The sequence below is a fragment of the Diospyros lotus genome, chromosome 1, assembly GCF_014633365.1.
Source record: "Diospyros lotus cultivar Yz01 chromosome 1, ASM1463336v1, whole genome shotgun sequence".
Lineage (NCBI taxonomy): Eukaryota > Viridiplantae > Streptophyta > Magnoliopsida > Ericales > Ebenaceae > Diospyros > Diospyros lotus.
In genome coordinates, this window is record NC_068338.1 from 23981037 (window position 1) to 23997733 (window position 16697).

The window sequence follows — 16697 nt, forward strand, 5'->3', positions numbered from 1 at the left end:
CTTACTTTTTTTTGAGATAGAATTTCTTATAGATGATATTTATCCCAATATTTCAAAATTATTTTAGAATTAGAATTTTTATAGATAATTGATTATATTCTCGAAGAAATTTTTGAATATTGAAATTATTTTATATTTTTGAATATTAAAATTATCTTGTTTGCGTGTTTATGTGAGACTCTTCACGCATAAGAAAATTATATCTTTCAATCCAAAATATCGTCTTGAGTATTTGGACTTTTAATGAGTTTTTACGTATGATACAATAATTATAATTATTAAAAATATAATTATAATAATAATAGTAGACAGTAATATAATTTAAATATTTGAAAAGCATAAAGTCAATGATTTAATAAAATTTAATTAGTATATATTGTAGTTACGTAGCGTGTGATGGATCACGTGTCCCATTGTTTTCCCCCCCTCCAATTGCACGTGTTGGGTTGATTCCAAGGTGGAAGAGTTTACTTCACCTAATATAATGATCATAAATAAATTATAAATTAAAAGATTAATAGAATGGTATTAAAATTAAACTTAAACTGAAAAGATGTAAGACACAATAAGTCCGCACTTGAAGTGCGAATGGCAGCTTGGTCAAGCATGTGGGTCCCACAACCGGCCACGCTCCAGTCTTTCATTTTACCTGCGCGGGGCCGTGGGAAAGGACACGTGGTGGCGTTGGGGAAGGAGCCTTCCGCCGTTCTCATCCTTGAAAGGCACTCAGAAAGAAGATGGAAAGACGAGTGTGAAGATAAGAGAGAGAGAGATAATGACCAGCAGTGGAGGAGGAGGAGGAGGAGAGAAAGAGAGAATGACGAGCAGAGGAGGTGGAGGAGGAGGAGGGAAGACTGTAGTATGCGTGACAGGAGCATCTGGATATGTAGCTTCATGGCTCGTCAAGCTCTTGCTTCTTCGCGGTTACACTGTCAGGGCCTCTGTTCGTGACCCTAGTTCGTTCTCTCTGTCTCTCTCTCTCATTAAATGTCTATATATTATTATATATGATTTATAAATTGTTGTCTGGGCAATGATATGACCAGGTTTATTTTGTGTTTTTGGTTTCTGATTTTGGTAGTCGTGCTGTTTGCTCAGTTCATTTGAGTCATCTGGCCAGCTATGTGCCTCCCGTTTTCGAATCTACTTATGCTTATTTTTTAAAAAAAATATTTATTTTTGTGTTTTTATTTTGTATTAGAAACGTTTCACGTTTTCCGTTTCGACTTTCATGTAATATAGCTGACCAGTTGGGCGCATGGGTCCAGGTGCCCTTCCCAATCCTGCCCTCTGCCTCACCTATTTGCATTTACCATCAATTAACTCTGGAAAAAAGAACAATAGATGAAATTTTTGACAAATCAAAAGCAGCAAGGTAGAAAAAGAATGAGCGAAATCAAGAAGCATAGTCATGTATGCACCTATCTAGGATGGTAGAAGAGGGAACGTTGCCCCTAGGACATAGGTTGGATGGTAAAAAGATAAGTGATATATCAGTGTAGTGTGGTAGATCATGAGTTTGATTTTTCCTTACGCAACAGTCAAAGACTTAACTTGCGATTTATTTTCCTTGTGTAATCGAGAACACGGGCACGGAGAGTCGTACAAGAACGATCATCCAAGAGAAAATGCTAATTTGTAGCAGCTTATATGATTCGCATATACTATACTGTTTTTTGGATAGTTTATTTTTTGGGTACGTTTATTTTGGTTAAACCTGTGGGGTAAGTATGAGGATTTATGCACATCACAGAAAGCAGAAATAATCATTTTAACCTTTTGGCTAGGTTAGAAAGAACTAAAAAAATATAAATAGTGGATGCTGCCCATTGGAAGAAAGAAACCATCATTAGGTTAGAAAGAACTAAAAAAATATAAAAATATCATTTTAGCAAGTAAGAAGAAAGAAAGCTACCTCAAACTACCTCTGTTGTGTGTGAAAGTGAAACTGCCCATTGGAAGAAACCATCCAGAATCAATTAATGGACTGCTGCTTAAAGAAACAACGGTACTGCTGTTAGATATTTAGTTTTTTGTACCACTAATCATTTGAACCTTTTGGGTGGGTTAGAAAGAACTAAAAAAATATAAATAGTGGATGTTGTTTGACTATGGACATGGCTATAGATTTCCTACACAGTGTTCGAAAATTCGGCCTAGGCGGCCGCCTAAGCGCCGCCTAGGCGCTGAGCGGCAACCGGCCGCAGCGATTTAGGGCTACTCAGTAGCCCTATGCGCCATGGCCGACTAATCGGTCCGCGGCGCCTAACCGCCTGGGCGGCCGCCTGGGTCGCGCACGACCTGGGCCACCTAGGTCGTGCGCGTCTTGGGCCAACCTTTTTTCCCCCTCCCTTTCTCTATTTCCCGATCCCCTTTCCCTTTCTCTCTCTGGTTGTGTTCATCGCGGCTCCTCTCTCTCTCTCTCTCTCGCCTTCGATCTCTTCTTGGTTGTTCGCCACCGCCATTGATCTCTTCTCTTGGGCTTGCTCTCTCGTTGCTGCCGACCACCTGTTGCCTGTTGGTCGTTCTCTCTCGTCGTCGTTCGCGTCTTGCTGCGGTATGTATCCAACCATCCATCTTCCTCCGCCAACGCAAGCTTGCCTTTCTGCAACAACTCAGCAGCAAGCAGCAACGCAAAGCTACTCATGGCTCGCTTGCGTATTGCTTGCTTGCTGCTTCAACGAGCAACAGTTGATTTCATTTCATTTGATGAGTTTTAGTTAAATTTTAATGTATATTATTGAAATTATTCAATACTCAGGCAAAAACAGGAGTCAGGAAGTGAAATGAATGATTCAGATAGGACTGGAAGTACGGGAGCATCGTCCGAGGCCTCCTTAATTCTTAAAAGGAAGTCAAATGATGTCGGATGGGAGTATGGAATGTTAATTGATCCGAAAAATATGGATAAAATTAAATGTAAGTTGTGTAGTAAAATTATGTCTGGAGGTGTTTACAGAGTAAAAGAACACATTGGCCACATTTCTGGAAATGTTTCTGCATGTCCAAAATCTTCTCCAACTGATCAAGCCAAATGTAAGAATGCAATTGCCGAGGCAAAGAATAAGAGGAAAAATAAGAAGGAGGAGGAAGATTTGATGAGATCAACTGTTAATATCTCCGAAAGAGTGGAAGGGGATGATGAAGATGAATTGCAAGAGTTAGGTAGCAGAAAAACGTCCCGTACTCTTGGCCCTATCGATAAGTTTGCAAGCTCCATCAGCCCTGAAACTTGTTTGAGTGCGAGAATGAGCCAAAGGCAACAAACTATTAGTGAAGCACTATTTAAAGAGAGAACACAATCTGTTCGTGAATATTGTGCTAGATGGGTGTATGAAGCTGGTATACCTTTCAATGCGATTGACAATGATAGCTTCAAATTGTTTGTTGAGGCGGTTGGTCAATTTGGGCCGGGCTTCAAACCTCCCAGTCAATACCAATTGAAGGAACCACTATTAAAGGGGGAAGTTGACAGAATAAAAGAGTTATTGAAGAAGCATGAAGAAGAGTGGGCACGAACTGGGTGCTCCATTATGATAGATGCTTGGACAGATAGAAAAAGGAGGAGCATCATGAACCTATGTGTTAATTCTAATGCAAGTACTGCTTTCCTTTCTTCTAGAGAGTCTTCAGATGAAGCACATACAAGTGAACTTATCTTTGAGTATGTGGATAAATGCATTGAGCAAGTTGGGCCACAAAACGTCATCCAAGTAGTAACCGACAATGCTGCCAATAATATGGGAGCGGCAAAATTATTGAAGGTGAAGAGGCCAAATATCTTTTGGACCTCATGTGCTACTCACACCATCAATTTGATGCTTGAAAGTATTGGAAAACTGCCGAAGTATAAGAAAGTCATTGATCAGGCCAAGAGTTTCACAATCTTCATTTATGCACACCATAAGACCTTGTCCTTAATGAGGTCATTTACGAAGAAGAGGGATATAGTGAGACCAGGAGTTATTAGATTCGCTTCTGCTTTCTTGACTTTACAAAGTTTGATGGAGAAAAAGGCCCAATTGAGGGCAATGTTTACCAGCTCCGAATAGGAGGAGTGCAAATGGTCAAAGATTGTTAAAGGGAAAGCAGCCTATGCTACTGTGATGAGCATTGCTTTTTGGAATGGTGTGACTATATGCCTTAAAGTTTTTGCACCTTTGGTGAAGGTGCTTCGATTGTTGATGCGGATAGAAAGCCTTCTATGGGCTTTTTATGTGGAGAGATTAAGCAAGCAAAGGAAGATATTAAGGAGGCCTTAAATAATCTTGAAAAGAACTATAAGCCTATTATGGAGATTATTGAAGCAAGGGTAAAAGATAGGCTAGATAGTCCACTACATTTTGCAGCTTACCTTTTGAATCCCTACTACTTTTTCAAGGATATGGATATACAACTTGATAATGAAGTGATGGATGGGCTTTTTAACTGTGTGGAGATGTTTTATCATTATGATGGTGAATTGCAAGGCCATGTTATAAATGTTGAGTTGCCAAAGTATACTCGTAAAGATGGAGCTTTTGGAAAATCGTGGGCAACTCAAGGGTGTGCGAAAAATGATGACAATTATAATCCAGGTATAAAATTCTTTTAATCCTTTCTATTGTGTATTAGTGTATAAATTAAATTTGTTTACTTTATACTTGTTTGACCTATGTAGTTACATGGTGGATGACTTATGGAAATCAAACTCCAAACTTGCAACGAATGGCGAGAAAGATTCTCTCGTTAACCACTAGTTCATCCGGTTGTGAAAGAAATTGGAGCACTTTTGAAGGGGTTAGTATATATATGAATTATATTTATTTACTATCAATTAGTTATCCTTATTCAGTTATCATTTATATTGATATTGCTTTTATTTTATTTATGTAGATACATACGAAGAAAAGAAATAGACTAGACGTGAATCGATTGAACAATCTAGTCTATGTTCAATTTAATGCGAAATTGATGAACAAGCACAAAAGGGAGAAGGAAAGGAATGTTGATGTGCTACTTGCTAGTGATGCTAGTAATGCACAAGGATGGATCGTTGATGGAGAAGATGATGAAGAAGTTGAGCCTGGTACGGGGCTCACTTGGGAAGTGGTTGGTGAAGCATCGGGAGCAGACGAGATGCTTCAAGCTCGAAGAAGTTCTAGGATGAGAGAGCTTCATGAAGATGATTTTCAATCAGAAGAAGAAGATGAGCAAGAAATCAATGAATTTGATTTTGAGTCCGATGAAGATCGTGTATTGGAAGAATATGGAGAGGAAGAAGACCAATTAGATAGTTAGACTTAGATTCTTCGGATATGGTTTATGTTGTATTATTGCTACTTCTACCTTCTTGAACTTATAACTAATATAATAGTTTATTTTTTGAGTCTTAATTCCATTATTTCACTTGTCTTTTCAACTTTGATTTACCTGAAAATAATATCAAATTACATCAAAAGGTTTTTAGAAAAAAAAAAAAAAATCATTTTTCCTAGTCGCCGCCTAGGCCCCAGCCTGGCGCCCGACTAGCGCCTAGCGCGTTTTTGAACACTGTTCCTACATGACAATGGTTTATTTTATAGGATGACTTACGCCCAGCACCTCTGAGATTTGGTATAAATATAAAGAGTAGCTCTCATTTTTCAGAAATTATACTGATAACCTCTATTGATTAAAAGTTGTATCAGATTATCTTGTGAGGTTAGATTTACATTACATAGGGTGTTCCTGGCAAATTACATGAATTTCTTAAAGTCTGTCTGATGGAGGGGAGGTTAGTGTAATTTTGAACATGTGGGGTTGTAACGCCCCGCTCTTTAGGGCATTGTATTTATGTTAGGATTTTTTTTTTTTATATACTCAAATCACACTAAAATCCTCAATATTCCCATATAAGAATAGCATTCCCAAATTATAACTAAGGAACGGTAAACTTAATCATAAACGAAAGCAGAATTAGAACCTAATGATCTCGTAAATTAATACATAAAAGATTTATACCACTTCGTCCAACATAATATTACAATATCAAATACAAAACCAACTGAAATAATGGTTCTAGCCCTGGCATAGGACACACAAAAACTTCCATCATGTTCATGCCTCGATCACTCCCTTGCTCTTCTAGCCGCTTGTCTCGCTTGGAACGTGGAATATTTCAGAGACAGATATCCAACATTAGAAGATCAATTTTCTAAGAAAGGGTTAAAATAACATGAATGAATGATGCATGGACATATATAAATAGATACTCTAGTATAACTTCTCAAGCAAACCAGCTCGGCACAGAACCCTAGGTAGTCATCCCGACATGCACACAAGGCAACGGGACACCCCTGTACGTTGTTCCAGCAATACCTTTGAGGAATTACAGCTACACTATCAAAGTGATATCCCATCCCATGCACAAGTATTAAGATGTCAATAATATCATACTATGAGAAATATCACGATTTCGATGGGTATATGTACAGATATGACAAAATGCTCACAAATTACATATTACTTAGCAACCCTCGGAAATAGCATGCATATAAAGAAAAATCTCATTGCGTAAGCTTCTGGGGTGAAACCACTCACCTTTTGTACAAAATTTAGTACACCTTGAAAAACATGCACAACCTCGATTTTTGTGTTGACCTCGAAATTCGCACAATCACTCAATCTTGAGCCCCAAAGCACCTTATCCATCATATTTATTCAAATAACCATCAACACCTATTTTTTCATTATTTCTTCCCATTTTTCTCTATTTTCTTCCTATTTTTATCTTGAAAAATCCAAAATAAATACTTACTCAAACATTTTTTCAAATATTTTTACACCAAAATTCCTAAAATAATTTTCTCAAAATTCTAAAAAAAAAAAATTGAAAAATACCTATTGGTCACGCGCCTTGCACGTGGACTGAGAGTAAAAGATAGCGTATGTGCTTCATGCGCCGGTCGTCTTTTTCGACTCCAGCACACCAGCAGTGTTGGATTTTGCTTCTTGCTTGATCTACCCACTTAGTCGATCACAATGGTACCTAGATTGACTTGAAAGGAACACCGAAAGTGGCCTAACCAGTCGATCAAAGTCTTAGCCAAAACGTCCACCTAGGTTTTTGACGAAGCTTTGAATCCTACTCAACCCTACACCAATGCTCTCCAAACTTTCCAAAAACACTCTACAATCTTCACGGAACAAAAGCCCCTTATCCCTTGCCCTCGATTCAACCCAAAATGAGAACAATTTGAGTTTGAAACTAATGAAACCCTCGTCCCCTTTCGACCCCCTATTTATACCCATTTTCGAGCCCTCAAACGTCCCATCCTATCTAATCTAAGGTCTATAAAGCTTCTACCTTCCCTATGTCGACCCATGACCCTCGTTAAGGCCACAAAAATTGGCCTCCAAAACCCCAATTTTATAGCCAAGACACAGTCGAAAAACCCATCCAATCGGTAGTTAACATGGCCAATTCTCAGCCAAGGACCAGCCATGATGGCCTAAGCCTAGCTTTGAGGCCCCCCAATCCACTCCCTCGAGTCTCCCATAGTGGAAATCGGCTTTGAGAGAGGTGTTGCCGGTAGCTGGTAGTGTTCACACTGCCAGTCTTTTGAAAATTACACTTCTGCCCCCATCAAGTCTCAAAATTTCATTTTAGTACTTTCCACATAGTCCCTAGGCTTTTCAAAATTTCCATTGAAACCCTCAAGTTCTAGAATTTTTATTTACACCCCGAAGATTTAGGAAAAATGTCATTTCGATTTCCCTCGGTCAATTTTAAGAAATTACACTTAGGCTTGAATGAATGATTCGACCGCTAACCCTTTCACTTTGACCTGAAACCACTTCAGGATTGATTCTCATGCAAAATTTAATTCCTTTAAGAATTCTGTTGACTTCTCGGAAGTCTCTCACGACAATTCAATTTTTTAGCCTAAACCGTAGCTGTATCGAAAATTGATTCTGAGTCGATGCTAAAAATCATGCCTCGAGACACTCGTTAGGGAGATACCTATTTCCTTAGGTAACTAAGCTCCTAGGATTCTCTCCGGCTGATTTGGTCACTTTTTCAGGCTATTCTGATACCAATTTGTATGAAATTTCGTATTTCTTTCTAAATACTTATTTCAAAAGTAACCCAAAACTTCTGGGTGTTACAAGGGTGTTCATGTAATTTAGTGAAACCTCAGGGGTGCCAAGTGTAATATACTCTATTTTATAAGTGTGTCTTGGCATACCACTTCTAATTTATTGCTACATGTAGTATATTTTTTAAATTATATATACTTTTGCTCATAAAATTTAAAACTTAAAGTTGTATTTTTAAATTTATTGTTGTATTTACTATATACTATTACATATTTTTATTAGTGTTCACATTAAGTTATTTCATAGCAATATTAAAATACAATCCAATAAATGCATAAAAATAAAATTATTTAAAAGTTATATTATTAATTATACATATGCAAAATAAAAATATATATATTTTGAATGCACCTCCCTGTTGTTTATTAATTAATCTTGATCAATCTTTTAACTCATGATTTAAGAGTTATTTTTTAAGAAAAAAAAAATTTCCCATTTAAAAATTGGTAAGATTTTTTTATATTTTTATTGATTAAAAATTAAATTTAAAAGCTTAATTAATGTAAAAAATGAAACATATTTATATGTAAAGAGAGATAATGATATAAAACGCTTTTTATGACTTAAAAGAAGATAAATTTTTAATTGACATGTTGCAAATATAATTCTAAGTAAATAATAAAAAATAAAAAAATCATAAATATTTGGCACAACCTGTTACAACATGAAAAATTTGGGTGTTGGTTGGTATGGTTGACATTGGGTGCTAGAGGCCGCTTGAATAGTGGTATTCATATGCAAGCTTGTTTGCAATATTCTTATTTTCTATTATTTTTCAGTTGTTATGGTATTATATTGACTGGTACGGTACAATATTCATAACTGTGCTATGGGGGTAGTGTGTGAATTCTAAAAGGAGAAAAGTTGTCACGGTTTTTATCAAACTTGGGTCTTGAAATAATTATAATAGCATGTAGATATTTATAATACCAATGAGGACAAGTATTCTTGGTTGGTGCAATTTCAGTATACTTGGAGCCTTTGCTATCAAGACAGACCTTTCTTTTTCAATTATTATTTGTAGCAGATTTAGACCGATTGGGCTATTACTGGATGAAACCTGTATCTCATCTCATCTTCCCCTATAAAGGCTACTTTATTAGGAGTGTTTCTTACTACCTATGTTTAACTTTTAGTATTTGAAGGCCAAAAGGTAGTTCTCCTACATGACTGTATCTAAGCTAACAAGGTAATATGTTACACGAAACACAACTGAATTATTTTACAAAATCTATGTCAGCATTTGAGTGAATGTTTTGTCCCATCCTTCCAACCCAGTTATTGACAAAGATGTTAGGAATGGATGTTAAATCTATAGTATCTTTGGTTGCATGTATTAGCAAATAAGGCTGTTGTTTTAACAAATTTTACAGGATTGACTAAGGAATGTTAAACAATCCAGTATGTAATTGTTGTTTTTTTTCTAGTTAGTGGCACCATCATCACTAGGTGGCCTTGTATCTTCGTCTTCTCGTTTTTTAAGCTGATTTATAGGTTGAATATCTTTTTTCTCAGAGCAGTCTATTTATGATTTAACAATATTAACAACTACTTAATACTAGATATTCTCCTATAGGTGATCTAAATAAGACAAAGCACTTACTTGCCCTAGATGGAGCAAAAGAAAGGCTTCAGCTGTTCAAAGCTGACATACTGGAAGAAGGCTCTTTTGACACTGAGATTGATGGGTGTGAAGGTGTTTTTCATACAGCCTCACCTTGTAACCTGTATGTTACGGAGGAGAACGCACGGGTAAATACTGTACATGTCGGTGTAAATTGTTTCTTCTCTCTTCTGTTATTATGGCATCGTTATCAACCCTACAGTTTTAGAGGCTGCAAAAAAAAAATTCAATGTGAGTTTCAAGAGTTTTTGCCAATGTATTTTGTCTTGTTATTCTGCATATTCCTTTTCAATGATTTCTATTTCTCTTCTAAAGCTGTCATTTTTAAGTCTCTGTTTGCTGTCTAGTTTTATGAATCCTCTGGGAGTCCTGTTAGGCAGTGAAGACCTGATGATATGGAAATATAATGATGAAAAGAGTGTATCCTTCAATAAGTGCAATTTTCATGATTTTGTTATTAATTGTGTTCTTTCAATCATTTGTTAAAAGTAATACCTTCTTTCTTTTATAATGGTAAGATTCAATGCTACCAATGGTCACTTGACTGTTTGCTGCCCACCTCTTTTCAGGCAGAGTTGATTGATCCTGCAATAAAGGGAACAATTAATGTTCTTGCATCATGTGCCAGAGTCACATCTGTGAGAAGAGTTGTTTTGACATCCTCCTCATCTGCAGTAATATACAATGGCTGGCCTCGAACACCTGATGTGGTAGTTGATGAGACTTGGTATAGCACGCCCGATGTTTGTGAGAAACTGAAGGTGTGCATATCTGCCAATAATTTTCATTAACTTTTCTTACAATTTTTAATCACCTGAAAGCTTTGGTAACTGAAAGCTTTGTGGTTAACCTTCAATTGCCTTTGAGAAACAATATCCGTGACCAATCGAGAGTACATTTTGCAAAGAGACTATCTATTGGGTTTCAAATGGATGCGTTGAATTTAATATAACCAATAAAGGAGAAATCGATTAGTATGATTCTAGGATAAAAGGGACTTAGAAATTTCTACATTACAACCAATTGCCATAAGTTGTTATAGGAGATAGTCCTCCAATCTTTTTCAAGGATATTTAATTAGAGCACTAGAACCACCTCAAGAAACAATTAGGTTATTTCACAAGCATGTTAACATAGAAAAAGGTCATTTTTTTCTAGAAAAAACAATAAAAAATCGTCACATAAAGTTAAGTACAGTGGCACTTAAGCCTCATGCCAAACTAGAATTCTTTGGAGATTGTTTGTGCATATCAAAGAGAATGCTTATATTAGGTTGAAGATAGAGGTGTAACACGGTATTTTATTTACTCATTTATTGATTGTAGATACCTCACTTTGATATGTTTCAACTCAGCATGAAGTGTTGAATTCTTCAAAAGATGAATGACACTCTGATTATCATAGAATAACACATAACTATCTTGGGTAAAACCAAGTTCTTGCAGAGATCTCTTCAATGAAATCAACTCTTTGTTCACTTCAGTAATTGCAATGAACTCTGCTTCTATAGCTGACAATGCAATACACTTTTCCAATCTAAATTTTAGTCATGTATCACGTATGCTCTTTAATGTCATGTGGGGTGGATTTTTGTCCCTCTCAACTAGTCAAGGCAAAATTATTTGAATGGAGTGTCCATCCTTGATGAACTTGTAAACTCTGGCCTCTATTTCAAACACCTTCAAGATCTCAATCTGGGAGAGACCTAGGGACTTGCTTAACCTAGGGTGTTGTAGCCATTACATAGTAGGAATTAAATAGGGATATATTGGAGGCAAATATAATGGGAGATCTTGCCTTAGTGTGTTTGAAATGAATACATTAGGGTAACTGTGTGATCAAGTAATTAGTTAGGTAGAGAGTTCCATAGTAGAGATGCGGAGGTGCTGCAAGTGTCCTTAATGGAGAGTGATGGTGAGGGAGTTTTGATGGCTAAAGGATCTCTCCTGTAGAGAGTCCCATGAGCCTTAATAGAGTATGGGGTTCAAAATTACCCCCATGATGGCTGGGTCATATAGAGCACTCAATTGGAGAGTTACAAGGCTAAGCTGGGGTTGTGTGACTACCATTTTTATGTACAATCTCAATGCCTGAATATAAATGCCTTAAAGGTTTACATGCAGCTTCATGAGATTGACACATGTAGAGCTCGACGTATTAGGGGGAGAGATTGTAGAGATCAATTTTCTGCATTATGAGTTTGGTACTTGGAGATTCACATCATGGAGAACTAAGGAGGGATGTGGAGATGTGAATAGCTGACATGGTGGTGATATGGCGTGCGTGCCACTTTGGAGTGCTCAATGTCTACCCACATTGATAAACTAGACTTTCTATTTCTTGCTTTTTGCCTGTTGGTAATTTTGCTTTCTAATATCTCTATTATTTATTGCTTTAGTGAACTCTTGCTATGTGATGCTACTTTAAATGTCTGCAGAGGCTGATAGTAATTCAGGAACAAAATGTTGGCTTTTAGGTAAGATTTGAAAGTGATGAAATTTAATAACTACGAATTAGTTTCATTGCTCTTACAAAAATAATAATAACAATTTCACTGCCCTCAAGAAAATGTTGGTTTGATTATTACAAAAATAATAAAAACAAAATGTTGGTTTGATTAGTGGTTTATTCCCCTATGGTGGGATGGTGGACATAGGCTGTTGAGTTGAACTATGTTAATTTTCTATCTTTACTTTTTCGTTTGATTTTGTTAATATTAATGGTTTGTGCAATTCAATCCTAACAGATGGATGTGGCCCTAGCAATGTATATCAATTTCTCATGGTGAAATTTGTAAAAATATTTTGTGAAAGATTAAATAAATAAATAAAAAATGATCTTGTGAGTTTTCTCCTCAATGATAGATGGACTTGGTAATGAAATGGGATTATGAACTTTGTTCTCTAACAAAATGATTTATTACTTTTGTTTTTATTTGATATGATGGTTTATAGCTCTTATATGGATGCTTAGTTCAGGGAAAAAATTCTTTGCATCTATTTGGTGAATTGGTATCTGATTCGACCAAGTTTCTTGAGATCTGCAAAGTTCAAGTTACACTCCACAAATTTTGGTGGCTTTGGCTCTCAAACTTGTTGCTCATCATTTCAAGAAATCATATTTTTCTCCTAATCTGGTGGTTTTTCGACTGAACTTTCCTTCCTATTTTGGTTTGTGTTGACTTTTTCTGCTAGGTTTGGTATCCACTTGCAAAGACTTTAGCGGAGGATGCTGCTTGGAAGTTTGCCAAAGAGAAGGGTATTGACATGGTTGTAATGAACCCTGCAGTATGTATTGGTCCTCTATTGCGGCCAGCCCTTAATGTTGGTGCAACTGAAATTATGAAGTTAATAAATGGTACGTGATCTTTAGATAAACTTATTTATTTCTCTGTGTACAGAAGTTGGCAGTTCTTCAATGACCCAAATGTGGTCCGAGAAGTCCTATGATTGATTCAGTTTGTTTACAAATTAATAGTAGTCACTGAGAATCTCACTGTCTCAATTGAGTTAGTTAAGTCAAGTTATCATAATTTTTTGTTAAGCTGCTTTTCAGGGAATCAGAGGCCCTATTTTGTCCTTGTAATGCAGGTGAATCATTTCGAAATTTTTCCTTTGGATGGGTTAACATTAAAGATGCTGTTAATGCACATATTCAAGCATTCGAGATACCTTCAGCTAGTGGAAGATATTTTTTGACTGAGAGAGTTGCACACTTGTCTGAAATTGTGGACATAATGAGGAAGCTTTTTCCTGATTTTCGACTTCCAGAAAAGTAAGTGCAAGGATCTGACTTCATTCCTTTGTGTTATTTCAGTTAGCTTATTAGAAATGGAATCATTTTGAGTACATAAAGGATAATGAGGAAAAGAACTCTAGAAATCTTGGGAACATTTGGAAAGAGAAGCATATCATTGTTACATAAACTCGGTTATTAAAAGTTGAAGATGTTCTATATCTGTGCATCAGTTTATGTGAACGAGTGGAAATATATAGCTTTGAAAGTATGTATCTGTAGCTAAGAATCATCAATCTGAACCAATATTGCAATGCATGTAGGTTCATTTCTCAAACAGTTCACAACCTTCTGATCCTAAGAAGCATCAATACGGAGTTGTCTAAGGAAGTGTATAGAGAGACCAGTGGGATTGGATCACACACAATCAAGTGAAAGTAGACACAAGTTAATGTGGTTCTGTCTCAACAAACCTAAATTCTCGATTCCAAAGATTGGGCTAAATTCACACAATCAATTAAAATGCCGCTTTAAAGGAAAAATTACAAACTGTTTCATGATGCAGTAGATTATGAAGGAATTAGATTGAGATTTATCAAGAGTTAAGTGAGATTTATTTGTAACTAGGTAGCCAGGGACATGGACCCCCACAACACACACATACACAAATCCAATGCCCTCATTCCCCCCCCCCCCCCCCAAAAAAAATAAATAAATAAATAATATTAATCTTTGCATAAAATATTAGAAGAATTTAAGTTTGGAAAAGACGTTGCAAAATATTGCTTTTCTCAACATTTTGTATAGTAATCAACATCATCAAATTAGCCCCAAAAATGAAAGGGAAATGCAACAACATTGCCTTTTCATATTGCCTTTATTCTGCATCATCCTCATTCATGTTAGTCTTTGTTGTTTTCAGTTATGCAGATTATTTTCAACATTTATTTTTTCTCTGCATGCAACCTTCTTACAAATTTCGTTTTGCCCATGATCCTAATAATTGCTCTGCTTCTGAGAGAGATCAAATGGCGTCTGAAACTTTGTGTTTTTATCTTGGAGATGCAGTAGAATCATCATTCAATGAATTTAAGCCTTTGACAAAAGAGCACCCCCAGTCTCCACTCTGCGGGGGTGCTTTTTTTTTTTTTTTTTTTTAATATTCATGCAATTTTACTCTTGCTTTACAAAAAAACTGTTCCACTGCCTTGAAACTGACTTCCAAGTCATAAAGAGCAACCTGTCGTTTCTACCAAAACTCATCCTCATTAAGCTCAAATCAAGATTGGTTTGGAAATTTGCTAGTTTTGTGAGTGGTAGATTTCTTCTGGGCCTCACTTCTGGGCCTCACTTCTGTGACATCTTTTCAGGTGCGAGGACGACAAGCCATTTATGCCAATTTACCAGGCATCCAAGGAGAAGGCGAAAAGCATTGGCATTGATTTCATCCCCCTTGAGCAGGGCATCAAGGAAACGATTGAAAGCTTGAAGGACAAGGGGCTTCTCGATTGCTAAGTTTTCAGGACAGACCAAGATGGCACCTATCTTCTTGTGTAGAGTGCAATGCTAGCTTATATAGTTTCAATAACATCTGTCTGCTTGAGATAATATTATCGAAGAATTTTAGTTGAGCATTCTTCATTAGGGAAAGAAACTTGAATAAACCATGGTTGTACTCTGTTTTGTGATGGTTCAGAACGTTTAAGTGTCTTCTTATACGTAGTTACAAAAGAACTTTACATTTAATTATACACATGCGCGGACACATATGAATTATGTATATTCAGAACAAATTAGGGTTTCTTTTCAACTACTAGTTTTCTTAAAACAAATAGGGACTCAATAAATGAGAACAAGTTAGGGTTCTTTTCAACTACTAGTTTTCTTAAAACAAATAGGGACCGAATAAAAATGAGTTTTTGAAAGTTCATTGTCTTCACATTCAAGTTTGAAGTACATCAAGAGGTGACTCCCAAGATATAAGTCGAGTGGTCGGGTTAGCAATATATCGGGTTCGTATCGATGGATCATGAGTTCGATATTTGCCTTGCATAGTGAGACAAAACTTCACATTTGCGATTTATTTCTTCTGTTAAAATCAATGACATAAGCGGCAATGACATAAGCGGCAGGAACCGCGCAAGAATGATCATTCTAAGTATACCAAGAGGTGTTTGGGTAGACTTAAAAGTTAGTATTTAATCTATGGATTAATTGCTTTAAACAAGTTAAAAAGTTGATATTAATAGGAAAAGACAAATATATCCTCAAACAAATTAAAAAATTCCCACCGATGCCCTACTATTATTTTCTCAAATGCTTGACAAGGAGGTGTCACAATATATCATTCTTAATTATTCTAATTTAATTTTTTTGACAAAAACATCTCATTCATTACTAATTCTATTAGATTAATCAAAATTATTTTAATTTAATATTAATTAGAAAAAATTAACCTACAGCCAGCAATGGTTGCAGTTGTGGGTAAGCCTCCAAAGGTGGGTTCCAAAACCCATTCCGCGATTGCTATGGAATCACCCCATGATTTGATCTGAGTATAATAAGAGAAGTATACTCTGAAAGTAAATTTTGAATCAATTCATCAAATATAAGTCAATGATAGAAAATAATTTTTTAAATTATGAGAAGAAAGAAAAGTTGGCAGTCTCTTCATTTTTTTTTCTTTATTTTTTTATACATAATAAATAATATAAAATATTCTAAATGCAATTATATTTAAATTTATGATCTCATATTTATCATAAGAGATAAATCACTATTTAAGTAATCTTAAACTTATTCTTAGAAATGATAATTTTCATATTTAAGTCATTTTAACCTTATTCTAGAAGATGAATCATCATTTAAGTAACTTTTGAATCATCATTTAAGTAACTTTTTTTTTTTTTTTTGTTATCTTAAGTTCTTGGCGTCAGTATCCATTAAATCATGAATTATATATGTGATACAAGTATATGAAAAGGACCAAAGATAAACTAGTAAGCAAATTTTAGGTAATGAAAATTGAAAATTAAAAAAAAACAAAAAAAACCTTAAAACTCTCAAACTATGATTCTACATGTTAATGCCTTTCACCTACCACCATCGCCCCTCCAATCCTATTACCAGATTCTACCTAACTTGTCTCTATGAACTCTTTGTTGACATCAACTATCCCCAGTTATCGTCACCACCACAATTAAAACTTTAAGTCTCA

At 35.8% G+C, this 16697-nt stretch overlaps 3 protein-coding genes across 7 annotated transcripts in view; 2 read left to right on the plus strand and 1 right to left on the minus strand.

The window, feature by feature from the left end:
- LOC127803791 (pentatricopeptide repeat-containing protein At2g22410, mitochondrial) overlaps positions 1 to 16697 on the minus strand; it is a 55892-nt gene that overhangs the window by 14572 nt on the left and 24623 nt on the right. The window lies entirely within an intron of this gene.
- On the plus strand, positions 706 to 15189 carry LOC127803845 (phenylacetaldehyde reductase-like). The gene is made up of 6 exons (XM_052340417.1): positions 706 to 956; positions 9698 to 9873; positions 10315 to 10506; positions 12940 to 13102; positions 13336 to 13519; positions 14851 to 15189. The coding sequence occupies exons 1-6, from the start codon at positions 776 to 778 to the stop codon at positions 14993 to 14995; spliced, it is 1041 nt and encodes a 346-aa protein (XP_052196377.1). The 5' UTR covers positions 706 to 775; the 3' UTR covers positions 14996 to 15189.
- On the plus strand, positions 963 to 8369 carry LOC127803811 (uncharacterized). Of its 2 annotated transcripts, none has more exons than XR_008023576.1 (3): positions 963 to 4577; positions 4661 to 4779; positions 4876 to 8369. XR_008023576.1 is itself a non-coding variant. In XM_052340346.1 (3 exons), exons 1-3 carry the CDS (start codon positions 4205 to 4207, stop codon positions 5278 to 5280), a joined length of 897 nt encoding a protein of 298 aa, XP_052196306.1. In that variant the 5' UTR covers positions 2441 to 4204; the 3' UTR covers positions 5281 to 8349. The 2 variants fall into 2 exon arrangements, 1 of the variants encoding a protein (XP_052196306.1); XM_052340346.1 differs by having other exon boundaries at positions 2441 to 4577; positions 4876 to 8349.